Source organism: Coregonus clupeaformis, unplaced genomic scaffold (genome assembly GCF_020615455.1).
Source record: "Coregonus clupeaformis isolate EN_2021a unplaced genomic scaffold, ASM2061545v1 scaf3953, whole genome shotgun sequence".
Lineage (NCBI taxonomy): Eukaryota > Metazoa > Chordata > Actinopteri > Salmoniformes > Salmonidae > Coregonus > Coregonus clupeaformis.
Window position 1 is genome coordinate 1884 of NW_025537407.1, and position 24388 is coordinate 26271.

Genomic DNA, 24388 nt, shown 5'->3' on the forward strand with positions numbered 1-24388 from the left:
CGGGACCGGGCTGAGTCCGAAGGGGCGCCAGCACCTCCTCCTCAATCTTCCCTACATAACTGCTCCCACGCGCGAGTTCGGGGGAGGATTGTCTCGGTCTTGGACCCACTCTCCTCCGTCTTGGAGAACATCCGGGAGACAAGGCGTCGCCTTTGCCGTTCTTAGATCCAGGTCGGAACGTCAGGGCAAACTTGAATGCGTCCGAAAAACAACGCCCACCTGGCCTGACGGGGAGTTGAGACGTTTAGCCGATTGCACGGGCCAAGATTCTTGTGGTCAGTCCAGACAATAAACGGTTGCTCCGCCCCCCTCCAACCAGTGGCGCCACTCCTCAAGGCAAGTTTCACCGCGAGAAGCTCCCGGTTACCCACAGTCGTGAATTCCTCTCCCGCAGGCGAAAGGCGGCTGAGTAGTAGGCGCAGGGATGGAGTTTACTGTCCGTGGAGCATCGCTGCGACAGGATCGCGCCAACTCCCCACATCAGACGCGTCCACTTCAACGACGAACTGACGGGCCGTGTCCGGTTGAGAGAGAATCGGTGCGTTGGTGATATCGCCTCTTCAAATCCAGAACGCTCGATCCGCCTCCGGATTCCACTTGAAGGTCCTGATGCTGGAAGTCAAGGCAGTTAACGGAGCGGCCACACGGCTGTAATCCCGGATGAATCTCTGCGGTAGAAATTCGCTAAACCCCAAAAATCTCTGGGCTGCAATCTCGTGACCGGGCTGGGCCCATTCCAGAACCGCTCTAACCTTCTCCTGGTCCATCCTAATCTCCCCTGGAGATGATGTACCCGAGAAAAGGATGTCGTGTGGGCGTGAAACTCGCACTTCTCGGCCTTCACAAACAGGCCATTCTCCAACAATCGCGCTGCAGAACCTGCGGACATGCTGGACGTGGTCGGAGGGTTCCTTCGAGAAGATCAGAATGTCATCCAGGTAAACAAACACAAAGAGACCGATCATATCTCTCTCAGGACGTGCGTTCACCATACTCTGGAATACGCTGGAGCATTGGTCAGTCCAAACGGCATCACCTGATACTCGAAGTGACCCATCGGTGTATTGAAACCCGTCAACTACTCGTCCCCTCTCTGATCCGGACCAGGTGATACGCATTGCGTGGGTCTAGCTTGTTGAACACCGTAGCACCCTGTAAGGAGTCGAAGGCAGAACTCATCAAGGGCAGGGGATACTTGTTCTTGACCGTGATGTCATTCAACCCCCGATAATCAATACGGTCGAAGAGGCCATCCTTCTTACCCACAAAGAAGAATCCTGCCCCCAGGGGTGATGACGAGGGACGACGAGACCAGCAGCTAAGGACTCCTTGATGGAGGTCTCCAACGCCTCACGTTCGAGGTCGGAGAGATACTGTCATAACCTTCCTTGGGGTAGACAGCTCCAGGGACCAGGTTGATGGCACAATCATATGGTCGGGGTGGGGGAGGGAGTGACAGAGCCTTCTGCTTACTGAAAACTTCCCCAAATCGTGATATGTCTCGGGAACCAGGGACAAATCTGGGGGTTTAGCCTCAATCACCTGACTGGGAACCGAATGGGGGCAGGCAGTCTTGAGACAGTTAGCATGACAATCAAGGCTCCAACTCGTTACCTTGCCCGTCACCCAATCGAACGTGGGGATTGTGTTCCTTCAGCCAGGGGTATCCAAGGACCAGAGGAACATGGGAAGACGGCAGAATGAAGAATGAAATCATCTCAGAATGATTCCCCGACAACCGCATCTTAACCGGTTCAGTCCTCATCGTGATACGTGCACAGACTACTGCCGTTCAGAGTGGTAGCTTCAATGGCTTCCGGCAATTGCTCCTTGGAAAGCCCCAGCTGTTCCACCAACTTTCGGCATCTGAAAGCTTACCACGGCACCTGAATCGGAGTAAAGCGTTAATCGCTAAGCTCTGATTCCTGTTCATAAGGGTAGCCGGGAAACGCGGGGGTCTGACAGAGGTATTGAGAGGTCGAAACTGGCTCGCTAAAAGTCCTCCCAACTTTAGCGAGCGCGAGTTTGGACGACCTGACTGGAACCTGGAGAAGCTGATCGGTTGGACGGAACCCATTGCTTCTCCCTCCTTCGCTCTCGGACTCGATTATCCACCCGAATAGACAAAGCTACCAAGCTGTCCAGGTCACTAGGCTCGGATAGGGAGATCAACTCATCCTTGAGCTGCTCCGACAGACCCTGGTAAAAGGCCGCTTGCAGAGACTCCTCGTTCCACCCACTCTCCACAGCCAACGTCTTGAACTCGATCACGAAGTCGGCCACGTCTGCGAGTTCCTTGGCGAAGCGAAAACAGGCGCCTAGCTGCGTCCCTCCCTCGGGACGGAATGGTCGAAGAGCCTCATCTCGGCCGTGAACCCCTGGTATGAAGCCATGCAGGGATCCTGTCGTTCCCAAACGGCGAAGCCCACTCAGCGCTCGACCACGCAGCAACTCAATCACAAAGGCTATCCTAGCCTTGTCGTGGCATAAGAGTAGGGCTGTAGATCGAACACTAGTCCACACTGCATAAGGAAGGAACGGCATCTTCCCAGCTCTCCCTCATACTTATCCGGCGTCGGAACCTTGGGCTCACGGATGGACACAGCTTCAGAAGCGGCAGGCGAGATGGGTGAAACCGGTAGTGGATCCTCCACCGGACACTTGCGTTGGTTCTGGACCCCGTCAGACCGGTAGAAAGGTTCCGAACTGACAACGATCTCCTGTAGTACCGTGCTATGATGGCCCAACATCTTCTCCTGCTGGGTAATAGCATGGGCGAACAGAGTCCAGGTCCGCTGGGTTCATACTGGCCGGATCGTTCTGTCACGGTTAACTAAGCCAGAACCCAGAAGCAGACCAGGACAAGGTACGTGAGACAAAGGTGAGTGTTTATTAATAGAGTCCGAGTGAAGCTGAATAATCCAGGAACAGAGCGGGTGGCGTGGATGGGTTGTTGAGGGTGCAGTGGTTGGTCCGTACTGGCTCGGCAGCCGACCATCAGGGCAGAGGTTGGGTGAAGGTTCCGGGTGAGAGACTGCAGACAGAACAAAACGGAGGTCAGTACACAGCAAGTCAAAAAAGGTGCAAAAACAACAAAACTAACACTACTGGCTCCAGAGACTGATACGCTGACAAACATACTGTTCATGGCTAACGATCCGGCAGGAACTGGATGTTGGGCCAGAGCCTAAGAAGGGTGATGATCAGGACCAGGTGTGCAGATGCTGATGCTGATGGGATGCAGGTGCGGAAAACCAGAGCGCTCCCCGGAGCGTTCCCGAACCCTCGGGAAACTGGAGAATACGAGCAGGAACACTAGTCACCAGACAGGACCCGACTCAGACAGCCGGGATCGTCACATGATGTGTCCTTTGCTGAAGATAATCTCTTACTGTAGCTGTACTTGATGTAGTTCCTTAGTTGATGTGTTCTGTTTGTTCCAGGTAACAGTGTCCCCACCCTCACCGTCCTGCCCCCCTCTAGTGAAGAGCTGTCCAGTACAACAACAGCCACACTGACGTGTCTGGCCAACAAGGGCTTCCCCTCAGACTGGACCATGAGCTGGAAAGTGGACGGGACCAGCAAGAAGCAGGAGGCCAGTCCCAGGGTCCAGGAGAAGGATGGCCTGTATAGCTGGAGCAGCACCCTGACTCTCACTGCCCAGGAGTGGACCAATGCAGGAGAGGTGACCTGTGAAGCGCAGCAGAAATCCCAGACTCCAGTCACCAAGACCCTGAGGAGGGCTGACTGTTCTGGGTAGGACCCCTCAGTCACACACCCCTGTGGAGAGAGGATGCTGGTTCCTCTTCTTTGACTTGCTTTGTTCTAAAATCAGTCATTCTTCAATCTAGTGATCACTCTGGTGTAGACTAACAGGGGGCTTGGCTTGAGTTCATGTGTCAATCCATTCTGTAGATTGAGATTTTGTTAGTTTTAGATTTGATGTGATCTGTTTTTATTCACTATCATGTTTGCTTTGATGCTTTGATTGTGTGATAATGGATTAAAATAAAGATTTCTTTTTGGAATGCATATTTTTGTTGTTTTTATTAATAAACTGGATCATAGATACTGTATATTTGCAATATTCTGGAAAAATATGTATTCAGTAAGGCTGATTAATGGTGTCTTTAACAACTGTCAAGTCTAAAACTCACTCTAACATTATAATTGACCAGTATTTCATACTATCACAATATACTGTGATATAATAGAAGAGCTGCTGCCATGGTAGTAGTTGACTGTCTTCATTCATCAGGATACTGAGTCCGTGTCAGACGTGTTTGACTTGACAGACTTTACAGTAATAAAATAACAACTATCAAACAGTGTCACGAGTTGCTAAGCCAGAACCCAGAAGCAGACCAGGACAAGGTAAGTTGAAACGAAGGTGAGTGTTTATTTACAAATTCAAGAGTGATGCTGAATAATCCAGGGAACAGAGCGGGCGGCGTTGATTAGTTGTTGGGGGTGCGTGGTTGATCCCATCCTGGGTCGGCAGCCGACCACCAGGCAGAGGTTGGATGAAGGTTCCGGACGGGTGACTGCAGATGGAACAAAACGGGGGTAAGTAAGCAACAAACCAACAAGGTGCAAAAACAACAAAACTAACGCTAGGCTCTAAGACTGATACTCTGGTAAACCTACTGTTCATGGCTAACGATCCGGCAGGGAATGGATGTTAGGCCAGAGCCTAAGAAGGGTGATGATCAGGACCAGGTGTGCAGATTGCTGATGGGATGCAGGTGCGGAAATCAAGAGAGCTCCCGGAGCGTTCCCGAACCCTCGGGAAACTGGAGATCACGAACAGAAAAACTAGTCCACAGACAGGACCCGACTCAGACTGCCGGGATCGTTACAGTACCCCCCTCCGACGAACGCCACCGGGCGGACTCCCGGAGCGCCAGGATGGAGGCGGTAGAAGTCACGGATGAGGTCAGCATCTAGGATCTGTCGCCGCGGAATCCAACTCCTCTCTTCAGGACCATACCCCTCCCAGTCCACGAGATACTGGAAACCCCGGCCCCGCCGTCTGGAATCCATGATGCGTCGCACCGTGTAGGCAGGACCACCTCCGATCATCCGAGGAGGAGGAGGAGGAGGCGGAGGAGGCAACAGAGGACTGAGGAAAACAGGCTTGAGGCAGGAGACATGAGAAGGTGGGATGGACTCTGAGCGTCCTCGGTAGTTTGAGTCGAACTGCCACTGGATTGATCACCTTCTCCACCACAAACGGACCAATGAACTTCGGTAACAACTTCCCTAGACTCAGTCCGTAACGGAAGATCCCGTGTGGCCAACCAGACCCTATCTCCGATGGTATAGGTGGGAGGCGGGGATCCGGCGACGATTCGCCTGGGCTGATACCGGTCCGAAACTCTAAGGAGTGCCTTTCTGGCCCGATGCCAGGTCCGGTGGCAACGACGAATATGGGCCTGAACAGAAGGCATTGAGAGCTCCTTCTCCTGAGAAGGGAACAGGGGAGGTTGGTAGCCATACAGGCACTGGAAGGGAGACATCCCAGTGGCAGATGTAGGGAGAGTATTGTGGGCATACTCAACCCAAGGCAACTGAGAGACCCAGGAGGTGGGGTTGGAAGAGGCCAGGCAGCGTAGCGTGATTCCATCTTCTGGTTGGCTCTCTCCGCCTGACCATTGGATTGGGGGTGAAAACCAGATGTGAGACTGACTGTAGCTCCAATGGCCAAACAGAAGGACTTCCTGACAGCAGAGGTAAACTGAGGGCCACGGTCGGGAAACGATATCACTGGGCAAACCGTGGACCCTGAAAACCTCCCCTAACCAGGATCTCGGACGTCTCCGAGGCAGAGGGAAGCTTGGCAATTGGCACAAAGTGGGCGAACTTGCTGAATCTGTCCACGATAGTCAGAACGACCGTGTTCCCCTCAGAAGCGGGCAACCCAGTGACGAAGTCCAGGGCCAGATGCGACCATGGTCGCGGGGAATAGGAAGGGGGTGAAGTAGTCCAGAGCTGGGCCGATTGGTACTCTTATTCTGCGCACACACTGGACAGGCAGCAACAAAACCCCGAGTATCCTCGGCCATGGCAGGCCACCAAAAACGTCTGCGAAGAAACGCCATTGTCCGAGCCACGCCAGGGCGACAAGCCATCTTGCTGGCGTGGGACCATTTGAGGACAGCAGGGCGAACCGACTCAGGCACAAACAACCGACCGGGTGGACCGTTACCGGGACCGGGCTGAGTCGAAGGGCCGCCAGCACCTCCTCCTCAATCTTCCACATAACTGCTCCCACGACGCAGTTCCGGGGAGAATTGTCTCGGTCTTGGACCCACTCTCCTCCGTCTTGGAGAACATCCGGGACAAGGCGTCCGCCTTGCCGTTCTTAGATCCAGGTCGGAACGTCAGGGAAAACTTGAATCGTCCGAAAAACAACGCCCACCTGGCCTGGCCGGGAGTTGAGACGTTTAGCCGATTGCACGTAAGCAAGATTCTTGTGGTCAGTCCAGACAATAAACGGTTGCTCCGCCCCCTCCAACCAGTGGCGCCACTCCTCCAAGGCAAGTTTCACCGCGAGAAGCTCCCGGTTACCCACATCGTAATTCCTCTCCGCAGGCGAAGAAGCGACGAGTAGTAGGCGCGGGGATGGAGTTTACTGTCCGTGGAGCATCGCTCGACAGGATGGCGAACTCCCACATCAGACGCGTCCACTTCAACGACGAACTGACGGGCCGTGTCGGTTGAGAGAGAATCGGTGCGTTGGTGAATCGCCTCTTCAAATCCAGAAACGCTCGATCCGCCTCGGATTCCACTTGAAGGTCCTGATACTGGAAGTCAAGGCAGTTAACGGAGGCGGCCACACGGCTGTAATCCCCGGATGAATCTGCGGTAGAAATTCGCAAACCCCAAAAATCTCTGGAGCTGCAATCTCGTACCGGGCTGGGCCCATTCCAGAACCGCTCTAACCTTCTCCTGGTCTATCCTAATCTCTCCCCTGGAGATGATGTACCCGAGAAAGGATGTCGTGTGGGCGTGAAACTTCGCACTTCTCGGCCTTCACGAACAGGCGATTCTCCAACAATCGCTGCAGAACCTGCCGGACATGCTGGACGTGGTCGGAAGGTTCCTTCGAGAAGATCAGAATGTCATCCAGGTAAACAAACACAAAGAGACCGATCATATCTCTCAGGGACGTCGTTCACCATACTCTGGAATACCGCTGGAGCATTGGTCAGTCCAAACGGCATCACCTGATACCGAAGTGACCCATCGGTGTATTGAAACCCGTCAACCACTCGTCCCCCTCTCTGATCCGGACCATGTGATACGCATTGCGTAGGTCTAGCTTGGTGAACACCGTAGCACCCTGTAAGGAGTCGAAGGCAGAACTCATCAAGGGCAGGGGGATACTTGTTCTTGACCGTGATGTCATTCAACCCCGATAATCAATACACGGTCGAAGAGAGCCATCCTTCTTACCCACAAAGAAGAATCCTGCCCCCAGGGGGTGATGACGAGGAGACGAGACCAGCAGCTAGGGACTCCTTGATGTAGGTCTCCAAAGCCTCACGTTCAGGTCGGGAGATACTGTATAACCTTCCCTTGGGGTAGACAGCTCCAGGGAACAGGTTGATGGCACAATCATAGGGTCGGTGGGGAGGGGAGTGACAGAGCCTTCTGCTTACTGAAAACTTCCCCCCAAATCGTGATATGTCTCGGGAACCAGGGACAAATCTGGGGGTTTAGCCTCAATCACCTGACTGGGAACCGAATGGGGGCAGGCAGTCTTGAGACAGTTAGCATGACAATCAAGGCTCCAACTCGTTACCTTGCCCGTCACCCAATCGAACGTGGGATTGTGTTCCTTCAGCCAGGGGTATCCAAGGACCAAAGGAACATGGGAAGACGGCAGAATGAAGAATGAAATCATCTCAGAATGATTCCCTGACAACCGCATCTTAACGGTTCAGTCCTCATCGTGATACGTGCCAGACTACTGCCGTCCAGAGTGGTAGCTTCAATGGCTTCCGGCAATTGCTCCTTGAAAGCCCCAGCTGTTCCACCAACTCGGCATCTAGAAAGCTTCCATCGGCACCTGAATCGATAAAAGCGTTAATCGCTAAGCTCTGATTCCTGTTCATAAGGGTAGCCGGGAAACGGGGTCTGACAGAGGTATTGAGAGGTCGAAACTGGCTCGCTAAAAGTCCTCCCAACTTTAGCGAGCCGCGCAGTTTGACGACCCGACTGGAACCTGAGAAGCTGATCGGTTGGACGGAACCCATTGCTTCTCCCTCCTTCGCTCTCGGACTCGATTATCCACCCCGAATAGACAAGGCTACCAAGCTGTCCAGGTCACTAGGCTCCGGATAGGAGATCAACTCATCCTTGAGCTGCTCCGACAGACCCTGGTAAAGGCCGCTGCAGAGCCTCCTCATTCCACCCACTCTCCACAGCCAACGTCTTGAACTCGATCACGAAGTCGGCCACGCTGCGAGTTCCTTGGCGAAGCGAAACAGGCGCCTAGCTGCGTCCCTCCCTCGGACGGAATGGTCGAAGAGCTTCCTCATCTCGGCCGTGAACCCCTGGTATGAAGCCATGCAGGATCCTGTCGTTCCCAAACGGCTGAAGCCCACTCAGCGCTCGACCACGCAGCAACTCAATCACAAAGGCTATCCTAGCCTTGTCTGTGGCATAAGAGTAGGGCTGTAGATCGAACACTAATCCACACTGCATAAGGAAGGAACGGCATCTTCCCAGCTCCCCCTCATATTTATCCGGCGTCGGAACCTTGGGCTCACGGAAGGACACAGCTTCAGAAGCGGCAGGCAGAGATGGGTGAAACCGGTAGTGGATCCTCCACCGGACACTTGCGTTGGTTCTGGACCTCCGTCAGACCGGTAGAAAGGTTCCGAACTGACAACGCGATCTCCTGTAGTACCGTGCTATGATGGCCCAACATCTTCTCCTGCTGGGTAATGGCATGGCGAACAGAGTCCAGGTCCGCTGGGTTCATTACTGGCCGGATCGTTCTGTCACGAGTTGCTAAGCCAGAACCCAGAAGCAGACCAGGACAAGGTAAGTTGAAACGAAGGTGAGTGTTTATTTACAAATTCAAGAGTGATGCTGAATAATCCAGGGAACAGAGCGGGCGGCGTTGATTAGTTGTTGGGGGTGCAGTGGTTGATCCCATCCTGGGTCGGCAGCCGCGACCACCAGGCAGAGGTTGGATGAAGGTTCCGGACGGGTGACTGCAGATGGAACAACAAAACGGGGGTAAGTAAGCAACAAACCAACAAGGTGCAAAAACAACAAAACTAACGCTAGGCTCTAAGACTGATACTCTGGTAAACCTACTGTTCATGGCTAACGATCCGGCAGGGAATGGATGTTAGGCCAGAGCCTAAGAAGGGTGATGATCAGGACCAGGTGTGCAGATTGCTGATGGGATGCAGGTGCGGAAATCAAGAGAGCTCCCGGAGCGTTCCCGAACCCTCGGGAAACTGGAGATCACGAACAGAAAAACTAGTCCACAGACAGGACCCGACTCAGACTGCCGGGATCGTTACAAACAGTCAACCGATATCTTGGACTCTCAAGTGTGTTATAGGCTGTGATTTGAAGCTAAATATATATTTTTTAAATACAAATATTACAAGTGCCACTACTTCAAGATATAGCAGTGTTTCCCAAACTCGGTCCTCGGGACGCCAAGGGGTGCGTGTGACAGGTTAAAGGACATATTCATAGCCTGTTATACACTAAAAAGTATTAGTAAGTTCATGGTATGTAAGGATCTTAAAATATCTAAGGTTAAAAAGATTATGCATCCAGTACTAGTTCATAGAGATTGATAAAATGCATAAATGTGTTTAAAATCCGTCAAGAGTCAAAGGGTTAATATTGTAAGAGGAATGTGTAAATGTTATATTGACTACTTTATTTTGTGGTGCCTAATTTAAGGGTAAAAGTGTTCATCTGTGATCTACTAAATGCTCTTAATCTATGAGCCTGAGATCGATTGCTCTGGTCTCCACCCAACTTTCTGGGGAAATCGCGGTCTTTTTCTCATTACACTAAATTTGTCAGTGAGGAAACATAACTGCGTCACGTTCGTGATTATTTCTTCCCCTTTCAGGTACGTTATTGATATGAAACGAAGTTAATTTGAATGTAATAACTTGCTAACCTGTGAAGAGAGTTGAAGGTATGTGTTAGTAACATCTTGAGGAAGTTAGAGTTAAGTTGAAGAGAGTTATTAGGTGCGTGTGTGACTGTAATCTGCTTGGTTGCAGCGATATAGCTCGTACTGAGAGTAGCTGCCATTTTATGCTAATTGTGAATGAATATGTGCGTTGTTAATAATATATTTGGGGTTATTTGTATAATGTGTTTCGAATACTTTGTTGACATGGTTGATAAATGTAGTTATGGGTTACTGAGCTAAAGCTACTTTGTGTTTGACAGTTATATTGAAACATTTGTATATGTTTTAGTGAATTACAGTTTATGCTGTTGTGACTTGAATAAGCTTTGTACCCTACAAATCTCTGGTTCCTGTAGATCTGTTGTTCTGTAAAATGTGGTATTTTTGTAAAATCATTACACTAAATGTGTCAGTGAGGAAACATAACTGCGTCACGTTCGTGATTATTTCTTCCCTTTCAGGGGTGTAACATTTTGGAGGCTCCGCTGAGATTGCTGCTCAGATGTCCGGCTTCCACATCCTGGTCGCTGAATTCCGAGCCAGCTAAATCCCTACATAACAACCCAGGCAGGCTGCAGTGAGGAAAGTGTTGCTGTTCGAGGGGAGCTGGAAGTTGGGGGTTAAGTACGTGTCGACTGAGGCCGTTGAGAGACCATCAGAGACAGTAAGGACCACCTAATTCAGAGTCAACTCCTGCACAGTAAAGGTTCCTCCTGTCCTGTCAACATGACAACCGCCTTGGAAGAACTACAGGAAGAGGTAGTAGGAGAATTGCAAACCCTGACTAAAGACAAGTTACTAGACGATATGTGTTTTCCTTGACATATCAGGCGAACAGAGAAGAGTTATTCAAGACAAATCCCGCATATCATTGATGACTCACATTATGATGTTCCTTGAAAGAGAGGAAGTTGCAGAGTTAGAAGATGGCGGCATGTCGGAATTATTGTTACTTAAAGACAAAATGACAGAGATGATCAGTGGCATAGATAGCAAGACAGGGCAAACTGACCATGATATTGAAACAGCCAGAACACATCACAGAATAGAGGGACTGAGAACTGTAACCCCACAACAAGGGGTGGGAAATGAGCAGAGTACTGCAGACCAAGCCAGTGATTCTCTGCGCCAGCCCCAACCCCCTGCCCATCTTCAGAGGAGCATGCAGCTCTCACCCAGTGCACAGCCCGGCTCATACTGGCGCAAAGAGTTAAAAATTTCTGGTCAGATAGGTGAACCGGGCCAGAAAGATAAACTGACTTTTTCCAGCCTTGCCCATCAGATTGAGAATGGACTTAACAGAGGCTATCCTGAGGTAGAAATAGTAGACGCAGTAATCAGGGCTATTTCTCCCAGGCTCACAGCTACGCAGCTACTTGGAAGGTAAACCCCAGCTAACTCTTCCCACACTTAGATGCATCCTGCGTTCCCACTTCCAAGAGAAGAGTGCAACAGAGCTTTACAAACAGCTAGCTTCAGAAGCACAGCATAGCAAGGAGACCCCTCAAAGCTTCCTGATGCGCGTCTTAGATTTGAGGCAGAAAGTACTATTTGCGTCCCAGGAGTCAGAATCAGGGCTTAAGTATGACCCTGCCCTAGTCCAGCGCATGTGTTTACACACAGTCCTTACAGGTCTCCAGAGTGACAGTATCAGGATAGACATGCAGCCTCTCCTGCTTGATAGCGAAACATCAGATGAGGTTTTGCTAGAGAAGCTAACATTGCTTGTGCTAATGAGTTAGAAAGACGAAACAAAAAGCGTTTTTAATGCCCCACAGCCTGCTACAACTGTAAGTGTAGTCCAGTTAGAAGATACGCCATCTGCAAAGTGTCCTGTGAAGGAAGCCAAAGCTAAGATACCCGCAGAACTGTTAACAGAGTTAGCTGAACTTAAGACAGGTGTAGCTTCCCTAAAAGGTCTCAGTGCAGAGATTGCTCAGATTAAGGAGACATTACAGCAGCCTATGTTTCAGTCATCGCCTTATGCCCATGCCCCACTTCCAGTTAGGAGGCCAGATAGGGAACCCCAGCCACCTGTTTCCCAGCAGCAGTATTACAGCAACTACAGTCAGCCCCAAGCACCTGACCCTGCGCAGTATCAATATGCACCTAACCTGTATACCAACCGCTCTGCTCAAGCTCCAAGGAGGTGTTTTGTCTGCCAGCAGGCCAGAACAGATGCACGCTGCACACACTGCTTCCGATGTGGGAGTGGAGAACATTTTCAAGCTGGATGTAAAATCCGGGAGTCAGACCATCCAAAGAGGCCCCTTTAAACGGGGAAGGGTTACCGCTGAGGGACAAGTGTTAACCGTAGCTACCAAAAAGTCCCAGAAATGTGCAAATTGTGCCAGAGAAGATTCATTTGAGAACCTGAAACAATGTTCATCATGTAAAGAGACACTGTACTGTTCCAAAGGATGTCAAAACCAACATTGGACTAAACATAAGGAAAAATGCACTCACCTGAAAATGGACTCTACCTGTGAAAAGCTTTCCTGTACAGAAGAAAATGCCCACTCTTTACCATCCCTAGCTCAAGGTTGCCACCCCCCATAAGGTCACCTCGCTAGTCGGTAGACAGTGCCTTGTTGAGTGTCACCTGAATCGCCACCACCTCCAAGCTCTATGGGACACAGGCTCTCAGGTATCGGTCATTGATGAACGATGGAAAGCGGAATCTCTCCCAAAACGCAAGGCTGAGGGATGTTTCAGAAATTCTGGACTCACCTGATGATCTAAGATTGACGGCAGCAAATGGGACTGAAATGCCGTACCTGGGATGGATTGAAACAACTTTTCGGCTAGCCTCTGAAACTGACCAAAGCGAAGGAACTGATCATCCCAGTGCTGGTAATGAAAGGCTGTCACCTATCTCATCCCATCATAGGTTTCAATGTTATTGAGCACATCCTGACAATGACCGAAAAGACTAAACGGTACAGTACAGTGAAAAAAGCTTTCCCAAGCCTCAAAAGAAATAAGGTGAGGGCTTTTATACAGGCTGTTAGCGCAGAACAGACAGATGAATACGCAGTGAAGACCAAGAAAGAGAAGGTTGCTGTACCAAAACACAGTAGCATTCAGATTGAGTGCCGGGTAGCTTCCCAGCCTTTCAAAGATGACATGACAATGCTTTTCCAGCCAGACCTGAACCCGCAGTGGCCAGATGAACTTGAGTTCTTTGACACACTAGTCAGAGTTAAGAAAGGTGTTTTTCCAGTTGTCATGCTTGATGTCTCTAACCCCACTGACCACGACATTGCCCTGCTAGGACGCACCATAATCGGTACAGTACAAACCATTATGACTGTGTTACCTGCCCAAGTCTTTGAAAAAGCTGTCACCCCAGCCACAGTGAATCACACCAGTGTTCAAACCCCATGTACTGCTACTGAACAGTGGGATCCACCAGTAGGTTTAAGTCACCTAACCGAAGAACAGAGAGAGGTTGTTAGGAAAATGCTTAGAGAAGAGTGTCACTCCTTCTCCAGATCAGAACAATGACATTGGCTGCATTGAACGATTGAAAATGACTATTTCTCTAAAGGACTCTGAACCAGTCAAGCGCACATACATGTCAGTGCCCAGGCCACTGTATCAGGAGATGAAGGGGTTACCTTCATGACCTCATAGCCCAGGGTTGGGTTAGGAAGTCAAACTCTTCATATTCTTCACCTGTCGTTTGCGTTAGGAAGAAGGACGGGACCCTCCGGTTGTGTATAGATTACAGAGACCTGAACAGAAAGACACATCCCGACCGCCAGCCCATCCCTCGGGTCCAGGACATCATGGACAGTTTAGGTGGTAATTCCTGGTTCTCCCTTTTAGATCAGGGAAAAGCATATCACCAAGGGTTCATCTCTGAAGAAAGCAGATCACTGACAGCATTTGTGACCCCATGGGGACTCTATGAGTGGATACGTATGCCATTCGGCCTCATGAACGCTCCTGCAGCTTTTCAGCGTTGTATGGAGGAATGTTTGGAAGGGCTCCGGGACAACATCTGCATTCCTTATCTGGACGACACGCTAGTTTTCAGTAAAACTTTCGACAGCCATGTGAATGATGTGCAAAAGGTTTTGCAGCGTCTCAGAGAGTATGGCATCAAACTCAAGCCAAGTAAGTGTGATCTCTTTAAACCCCAGGTCCGTTATTTGGGCAGAATAGTGTCTGCAGACGGCAGCAAAGTTGACCCAGCCGATTTTGAAGCAGTAAGAGCATTGAAAGAGATCAGACCACAGACTGTGGGCCAGCTCAGAAAAATGCTTGGTTTACTCACTTACTACAGACAGTACATCAAAGACTTTTCTAGGAGGGCCAGCTGTCTGTATGACCTCCTGAAAGCAGATTCAGAGAAATTACCTGACCACCCACGGAAAGCAAAAACAAAGAAAGTAAGTCATGTGGTGCCCTCAAACAAGCCAATCCTGTGGACTGACCAGCATCAACAGGCACTTGAACAGCTGATTGAGTGTCTGCTTCACCCACCAGTCTTAGGTTTCCCTGACTTCACTCAGCCATTTGTTGTACACACTGATGCGTCACACCAAGGCTTGGGAGCAGTTCTTTATCAAGAGCAAGATGGGAAGCTTAGGGTCATTGCTTATGGCTCTCGAACCTTAACAGCAGCTGAGAAGAACTATCACTACCACTCTGGCAAGCTAGAATTTCTAGCTCTAAAATGGGCAATCACTGATAAGTTCCATGATTATTTGTACTATGCTCCGACCTTCACTGTATACAGTGATAACAACCCGCTGAGCTACATTCTGTCTACTGCAAAACTGAACGCAACCACTTCCAGGTGGGTTGCAGAATTAGCTGATTTCCACTTTACAATAAAGTACAGGCCAGGCAGAGAGAACGGTGATGCAGATGCTTTGTCGAGGATGCCACTGGATGTAGAGTCACTGATGAGAGAATGTTCTGAGGAGCTTCCACCAGACACCATTGCCGCCACTATACAAGCAGTAGAGGTACAGAAAGAGCCTTTTGTGCCTTGGTCAATTTCAGCTGCATCTATGTCAGTATCAGCTGAAGGTGAGACAACTACAGCAACAATCAGCTCGATCCCAAAAGAGGGGATAAGAGAGGCACAAGAGTCTGATCCGGTCATCCGTCCTGTGCTCGATTTCAAGCTGTCTGGTTCCAAACCGCCAGTTAAAGAGCAAAAGGAATTCAGTCCAAAGACAAAATGCCTATTCAGAGAATGGGACAAATTGACAATCGACAGTGATGGTATTCTTTACAGAATCACTACAGCCCGCAAGCAGTTAGTTCTACCAGAGCAGTACAAAGGTAAAGTGATGGAAGAGTTGCACAATAACATGGGACACCAAGGTACTGACCGCACTGTATCACTAGTACGTGACCGCTTCTTCTGGCCTTATATGCAATCTGACATTGAGCACTATGTGACTAAAACTTGTAGCTGTGTCAAGCAGAAAAAGCCAGGCCATGAAACAAGAGCTCCTCTGACAAACATTGTGACAACACAGCCATTTGAACTGGTATGTATAGATTTCCTCCATCTCGACAGATGCAAAGGGGGATATGAGTACATCCTCGTGATTGTTGATCATTTTACACATTACACTCAAGCCTACGCCACCACATCAAAGTCAGGAAAAACTGCTGCAAATCTCATCTTCAATGACTTTGCCCTGAAGTTTGGGTTCCCCTCCCGCATCCACCATGACCAAGGGGAGAATTCGAAAATCAGTTGTTCCATCAGTTAAAGAAACTCAGTGGCATGGCGGGTCCAGAACAACACCCTACCACCCGATGGGGGAACGGTCAAGTGGAACGAATGAACATGTTGCAAATGCTAAAGACACTAACTGAGACACAAAAGTCAAACTGGAAGGAGTCTCTAAACAAACTGGTTTATGCCTATAACTGCACCCGTTGCGAAGTGACTGGCTATTCACCATTTTATCTTCTGTTTGGGAGATCACCCAGGCTTCCAGTTGATATGTTCTTTGGATTGTGCACAGAGGCAGGTTCCAGTAACCAGCGAGACTACGTGGAGAACTGGAAACGAGGAATGGAAGAAGCATACGCCATTGCAAATGAAAATGCTCAGAAAGCTGCTGAAAGAAGTAAAAAGTACTATGACACTAAAGTTAGGAGTTCAGTGCTACAGCCTGGCGAGCGAGTTCTGATTAAAAACCTGACACCAAGAGGAGGACCAGGCAAACTCCGTAACTATTGGGAAGATCAAATTCACACAGTAGTGAGACAAATGGGTTCAGACCTGCCGATTTATGAGTTGAGACCAGAAAAGGGTAGGGGACGCTCCCGGGTCCTGCACAGAAACCTGCTCATGTCCTGTGACCACTTACCTTTGAGACACAACCAGAAATGACTAAAGATGACAAAAGTAAGAAAAAAAGAGACATCAGCCTGCATCACATCCTCTAGATTCTGATGAAGACAGCAGGGATGAATATGACCTTCATCATGAGCCGCTACAGGTCCCCACATCTCCTACAGTACCTGAGAGGTATGCTGAACCAGCGAGAGAGTCGGAAAACAGGCCCCCACCAGTGAAACAAACAGTTGCGGTGCCAGTTCCTGATACGCTACCAGCACAGCCTCTTGTTGAAAATCAGCTGGAGGAGAAAACAACAGTTAAAGAACTGCCTGCTGAGGAGATGAACTTGCCTGCTGAAAATGTGCTGGATGATCGTCCACTAAGTGCCTTTCCTTCATTAACTGCTGCTGCTGAACCTGAGGAACCAGCTTACCAGCTGCCACAAAGAGAGAGACACCCTCCAAGACGTATCACCTATGATCAGCTTGGTATCCCTTCCTGCTACAGTATACAGCCACAGCCACAGTTGTTCCCTGTCTACCCTGCACCAGGACTGGTTCCATGGCTGCCATCACTACAGGGATATTACCTTCAGCCACCCTACATGTATGGACTTCAGCAAACTTGAGGCCACAGACAGAGTTGACATGTTTGACCATGGACTACTGACTGATTTCACAGACTTTCACAAGACAATTAGCAGACTATGCATATAGATCATTAAAACTGATGGACTGTTGACAATAGTATGAGAAAAGACTGCTTATGGACTGTTTATACAGCTGGTCAACAGATATGGACTGTGAATATAACTTCTTGGTTCTATTTGAACTGTGAACTTTGACCTCTGCTCAAGGACTATCTTACAGAAGAGGATTTTCTACGTCCAGTGCTTATAGACTGTTTAAGAAGATAATGTTGGTAATGTTGGGACAACATTTATTTTGTCGGGGAGAGTGTGACAGGTTAAAGGACATATTCATAGCCTGTTATACACTAAAAGTATTAGTAAGTTCATGGTATGTAAGGACCTTAAAATATCTAAGGTTAAAAAGATTATGCATCCAGTACTAGTTCATAGAGATTGATAAAATGCATAAATGTGTTTAAAATCCGTCAAGAGTCAAAGGGTTAATATTGTAAGAGGAATGTGTAAATGTTATATTGACTACTTTATTTTGTGGTGCCTAATTTAAGGGTAAAAGTGTTCATCTGTGATCTACTAAATGCTCTTAATCTATGAGCCTGAGATCGATTGCTCTGGTCTCCACCCAACTTTCTGGGGAAATCGCGGTCTTTTTCTCATTACACTAAATTTGTCAGTGAGGAAACATAACTGCGTCACGTTCGTGATTATTTCTTCCCTTTCAGGTACGTTATTGATATGAAACGAGTTAATTTGAATGTAATAACTTGCTAACCTGTGAAGAGAGTTGAAGGTATGTGTTAGTAACATCTTGAGGAAGTTAGAGTTAAGTTGAAGAGAGTTATTAGGTGCGTGTGTGACTGTAATCTGCTTGGTTGCAGCGATATAGCTTCGTACTGAGAGTAGCTGCCATTTTATGCTAATTGTGAATGAATATGTGCGTTGTTAATAATATATTTGGGGTTATTTGTATAATGTGTTTCGAATACTTTGTTGACATGGTTGATAAATGTAGTTATGGGTTACTGAGCTAAAGCTACTTTGTGTTTGACAGTTATATTGAAACATTTGTATATGTTTTAGTGAATTACAGTTTATGCTGTTGTGACTTGAATAAGCTTTGTACCCTACAAATCTCTGGTTCCTGTAGATCTGTTGTTCTGTAAAATGTGGTATTTTTGTAAAATCATTACACTAAATTTGTCAGTGAGGAAACATAACTGCGTCACGTTCGTGATTATTTCTTCCCTTTCAGGGGTGTAACATGCGCGTTTAGTTTTTTGCCCTAACACTACACAGCTGATTCAAATTATCAAAGCTCGATGATTAGTTGATTATTTTTTATCAGCAGTGTAAAGCTAGGTCAAAAACCAAAACGTCCACCTCTTGGGGTCCCGAGGACCGAGTTTGGGAAACGCTGCTATATAGTGTAGTGACAGTCTTCTCTACCTCCAACCCCCTGGGGACAGAGTGAACATCTGTTGACAGTGCTGCTCTATTCTGGGACAAGCAGAACCACTCAGCCCTGTCTATGTAAATCTCAGTTTCACTCCCACAGATACCAATCTAGTAGTTGAACAGTTTCACTGCCTGAAATACCCTGGACTGGGCCAGATGTGAGGGAGTGGACTGGTTTTAACCTCTATGGTGGATTCAGGGAGGGACACATAACAGATATGCCACAATGTAATTAATGACAGATAAAATGGATATTATACTTTACGTAGATAGTGTATGTAGTGTACATGGGTCTCATGTTTGAACCCAGCATCATGTCTCATTCACAGATCTAACAGTCAGTAACCTGCTCATGAAAATAGTTAATATAATGCTAGAAGATCACAATTTAAATCACACATTTGGTTGAGGTCCATTTTGGAACTTGTTTTGGAGGGCTGAAGTGATTGTTGAGGTCAGAACACCTTTTGTTTTACATCTGTAGATCTTGCTTTACATATTGGAAGGTAATGTGTTTCAAAACTTCAAAGAAATGTTATATACACTTAAAGGCCATGACAAATATAACAGGTTATAACCATTATGATGATAAGATGATGATGATGGTCATGTGAACTGAATGATCGCTTTCTAACCATATTGTCACATGTCACAGTTGACCTCATCTAGTGTTCCATGTCACTGTCTCTTCCCCCCTCAGCACCTGCAATAGGTCACATCTGTAGCAGTACAGTCACTGTGCAGTCTGACTGAGGGAGGTTTTTTGTATCACTGTGTGAACACCCAGACACTGTTGAGGTAGTGTAAACTCTGACAGTAGTAATCTCCTGCATCTTCAGCCTGGACTCCACTGATGGTCAGAGTGAAGACACTATGAGTTCCACTACCACTGAATCTAGATGGAGTCCCAGACTGAAGTGTTTTAGCATAGTAAATAAGGAGTTTAGGAGCTCCTCCAGGTTTCTGTTGATACCAGGCGAGAGAGCGATAAGAGGTCCCTGCTTGATGCACATCACTGCTGGTTTTACAGTTCAGAAAGACTATCTGTCCTGGGAGAACAGCTTTCACTGCAGGGGTCTGAGTCACAGTGACCTGGCCTCTGGATTCTGAAATAGAGATATCATGTAGAAATAGCATTAAATTGTTAATATATTTTTCCATATAGCATATGAAATTAAACTGTAATGAGGTTATATAGCCTAATAGTGTAATGGTCCGGGTCATTTTCTATCAAATATATTACCTTGGAGACAGAGGGCAAATATCCAGATGAAGATGGTGATAAAAGTCATGGTTGTTGTGGGTTCTGTTGTCATGAAGGACAGCTCTCAGTCATGAAGTGTTAAACTCACAGGGATATAAACACTCCCAGACCACTGAAGCATGTGCTGTCTATGCATAGCATCATCACTATGCAAATAATCTTCTGGTCTTCTCCCCATCCATCATTTTTCAGTAAAGTGTCCTACATGTAAGTAGTAGCTTAGTGGTTAAGAGCGTTGTGCCAGTAACCGAAAAGTCGCTGGTTCTAATCCCCGAGCCAACTAGGTGAAAAATCTGTCGATGTGCCCTTGAGCAAGGCACTTAACCCTACTTGCTCCTGTAAGTCGCTCTGGATAAGAGCGTCTGCTAAATGACTAAAATGTAAATGTAAATGTCTTCCTGGACAGTCGGACGTGATGTAGAAACATGATAGCTATGTAATCACTGATATGGTTTCTGATATAAGTGCTGAATGGGGACTGATATAATGACTTTAGACATCTACATGTCGAGCATAACGTTATTACTGTGTTATTAGACCAGATAGTATCTGCTTTCTGTCTCCCTCCTGTGGTCAGGGTTAGTAACTGCAGTCTGTGTGTTGACCGTGTGATGCTGCTGCTTTAAAGGGGAGATCTCCAGAGCTCTGAAGTCTCCAGTCTCTTTCTTCACCTGCTGCTCCCTGGAACTACCACAGTGGTGTGAGTGAGGATGAATGGGTAATGTTTAAGGGCTTCATTGTATGTGTTTGAATTATGTTGATTAAATTCCAGCTATTCAAAACAAAGGTCATCTTTAGGGGTTTTGATCATTGCACATCATCTCTATTCTGATTGGTTGATGGTTTTCCTTGAGTTATTCAACAGAGTCAACATGTAGTTAATGGTCAGGAGAAACATTTAGTGATCATTTATGATTTAATGTCTTCTAGACATAGCGGCAGGTAGCTTAGTGGGTAAGAGCGTTGTGCCAGTAACCGAAAGGTTGCTGGTTCTAATCCCCGAGCCGACTAGGTGAAAAATCTGTCGATGTAACCTTAAGCAAGGCACTTAACCGTAATGGCTCCTGTAAGTCGCTCTGGATAAGAGCGTCTGCTAAATGATGTAAATTTAAATAGCTCTAGTTTGACTCTTTTGTTGTTCAGCTCTACTATACACTGTGTCATTGTACTGGATCATCTCCTCCCCTCAGCACCTGCAATAGGTCACATCTGTAGCAGTACAGTCACTGTAAAGTCTGACTGAGGGAGGTTTTTGTTTCACTGTGTGAACACCCAGACACTGTTGAGGTAGTGGACACTCTGACAGTAGTAATCTCCTGCATCTTCAGCTTGGACTCCACTGATAGTCAGAGTGAAGTCACTCCCAGATCCGCTGCCACTGAATCTAGATGGAGTCCCAGAGTTAAGAGAACTTCCTCGATAAACAAGGAGTTTGGGAATGGATCCAGGTTTCTGTTGGCACCAGGCCATACAGGGCATAGATTAACCACAGTTAGGATGCACATCACTGATGGTTTTACAGTTCAGAGAGACTGACTGTCCTGGGAGAACAGCTTTCACTGCAGGAGTCTGAGTCACAGTGATCTGTTCTCTGGATTCTGAAAAATAGAATAAAAACAATTATATGAATAAAATATTTCATATAGTAATAAATTGTTCTGAATATAAATATTAACATTGATATACATTTCAATGGTGCAGATGTAATTAATTTTCAACAGTAAATTCTGAAAAGTGTAACATTGAAAGCAGAGAGCAAGTGTCCAGATGAAGATGGTGATAAAAGTCATGGTTGTTGTGGGTTCTGTTGTCATGAAGGACAGCTCTCAGTCATGAAGTGTTAAACTCACAGGGATACAAATGAAAGTCTCAAATCTATTTCTGTTTCCAAGAACGCTCACATCTTTAGAATGTATTTTATCCTGCATGTGTTATCTTGTATAACATCAAACAGCAACTTTTTACTCATATCACTAATGTATGACGTTTTTTTAGGCACATCACCATTGTATTTTTATTCTGATGATGATCAGATATAATTAACTGTCTGTTCACTCATGCTTGGTCTCTTATGTAAGTTCCTCTAATCAGTTAGTGAACACTTCTCTAAACTAAAGCTGGTAGGATTCCTCTGGTAGTGTTGTCTGTCCTCTGTGACTTTACCACCACTGTTAAATCTGAGATCAACATCTTTAATAAAGGAATATACAATATGGATCACTATCACTACTGCTGCTGCTGTTGTCTTTCATATGGACAATATGGAGGAATACTAGCAACACTCGATATAATGCTGGACTGTACCTCCAGACTAGGAGAACACCTGATACACAGAAGAAGGAAAGAATACTCATATCTGGTTTTAAGATGCAATTCATATTTGTATTATCTAGAAACAGCTTATATGAAGTGTTTGTTCTACCTGGAAGATGTTAAAGTGTATTTGTGTTGATGATGATTCAGTATGAGTGATCTTCACTGTAACAGCTGCAGCATCACAACACAGAGAGGTTTTTGTACCAGCAGTAATAGGGATTGTATCACTGTGGTTGACTTTTGGTAGCGGCACCAGACTAGATGTTGGAAGTAAGTAACAAGCTCTCTTGATATTTATTTCTGATTACACTTATTAAGTATGTTATTCTTACACTCTGTGTCTATGAAAATATTGCGATTTTAGATTTTCTAAATGTTTTAAATTAATTTTGACTGAGCCTTCTTTCAAATAACATTTTTAAAAATCAAAATGTTAAATTGTAGGTTTATTTGTATGTCTGATTTGTATGATTGCAGAAATAACTCTTAATTCTGGTATGATGACAATTTAATAGTATTGGATATAGTAGTCATTATTGTTGCGTTGAGTTCATGGTAGCCTTCACTGTTAGTGTGAAGATAAAGGGTCTCAGTTATGTTTGTAACCAACTTCATGAACTAACATGGTTGATATGTGATTAAAACTAATTTATGCTCAAATTCTGCAAATACTATGAATATGAGAAGGCTATTCTGATCAGATCAATTCCTAAATAATATCTGTATGACATGTATAACTGACGCTGTATGACTTGTAACTCTACTTATTTAATACTTGTTCGGTTCATTAATCTGCTTTATCATATTACAGTTTGTGTTTTCTCCACATCTTTTACCAATCTAACTTTTACATTAATATTTAGAGGGCATTTCCAAATCACTTTATTTTGATGTGTCCTTTGCTGAAGATAATCTCTTACTGTAGCTGTACTTGATGTAGTTCCTTAGTTGATGTGTTCTGTTTGTTCCAGGTAACAGTGTCCCCACCCTCACCGTCCTGCCCCCCTCTAGTGAAGAGCTGTCCAGTACAACAACAGCCACACTGACGTGTCTGGCCAACAAGGGCTTCCCCTCAGACTGGACCATGAGCTGGAAAGTGGACGGGACCAGCAAGAAGCAGGAGGCCAGTCCCAGGGTCCAGGAGAAGGATGGCCTGTATAGCTGGAGCAGCACCCTGACTCTCACTGCCCAGGAGTGGACCAATGCAGGAGAGGTGACCTGTGAAGCGCAGCAGAAATCCCAGACTCCAGTCACCAAGACCCTGAGGAGGGCTGACTGTTCTGGGTAGGACCCCTCAGTCACACACCCCTGTGGAGAGAGGATGCTGGTTCCTCTTCTTTGACTTGCTTTGTTCTAAAATCAGTCATTCTTCAATCTAGTGATCACTCTGGTGTAGACTAACAGGGGGCTTGGCTTGAGTTCATGTGTCAATCCATTCTGTAGATTGAGATTTTGTTAGTTTTAGATTTGATGTGATCTGTTTTTATTCACTATCATGTTTGCTTTGATGCTTTGATTGTGTGATAATGGATTAAAATAAAGATTTCTTTTGGAATGCATATTTTTGTTGTTTTTATTAATAAACTGGATCATAGATACTGTATATTTGCAATATTCTGGAAAAATATGTATTCAGTAAGGCTGATTAATGGTGTCTTTAACAACTGTCAAGTCTAAAACTCACTCTAACATTATAATTGACCAGTATTTCATACTATCACAATATACTGTGATATAATAGAAGAGCTGCTGCCATGGTAGTAGTTGACTGTCTTCATTCATCAGGATACTGAGTCCGTGTCAGACGTGTTTGACTTGACAGACTTTACAGTAATAAAATAACAACTATCAAACAGTGTCACGAGTTGCTAAGCCAGAACCCAGAAGCAGACCAGGACAAGGTAAGTTGAAACGAAGGTGAGTGTTTATTTACAAATTCAAGAGTGATGCTGAATAATCCAGGGAACAGAGCGGGCGGCGTTGATTAGTTGTTGGGGGTGCAGTGGTTGATCCCATCCTGGGTCGGCAGCCGCCACCACCAGGCAGAGGTTGGATGAAGGTTCCGGACGGGTGACTGCAGATGGAACAAAACGGGGGTAAGTAAGCAACAAACCAACAAGGTGCAAAAACAACAAAACTAACGCTAGGCTCTAAGACTGATACTCTGGTAAACCTACTGTTCATGGCTAACGATCCGGCAGG

The 24388-nt window shown here is 46.8% G+C and overlaps 2 gene segments (V, D, J or C); both read left to right on the plus strand.

Annotated features, from left to right (window-relative positions):
• Positions 1-3427: 3427 nt before the first annotated feature.
• On the plus strand, positions 3428-4028 carry LOC123490432 (the record flags this gene model as incomplete). The annotated part of the segment is given in 1 exon segment: positions 3428-4028. A coding segment is annotated over 1 exon segment (333 nt), but the record flags the coding sequence as incomplete, so codon positions are not given.
• LOC123490431 lies at positions 3895-23716 on the plus strand. The segment is given in 3 exon segments: positions 3895-3898; positions 17835-17873; positions 23158-23716. Coding segments are annotated over 3 exon segments (360 nt in total).
• Positions 23717-24388: the final 672 nt, after the last annotated feature.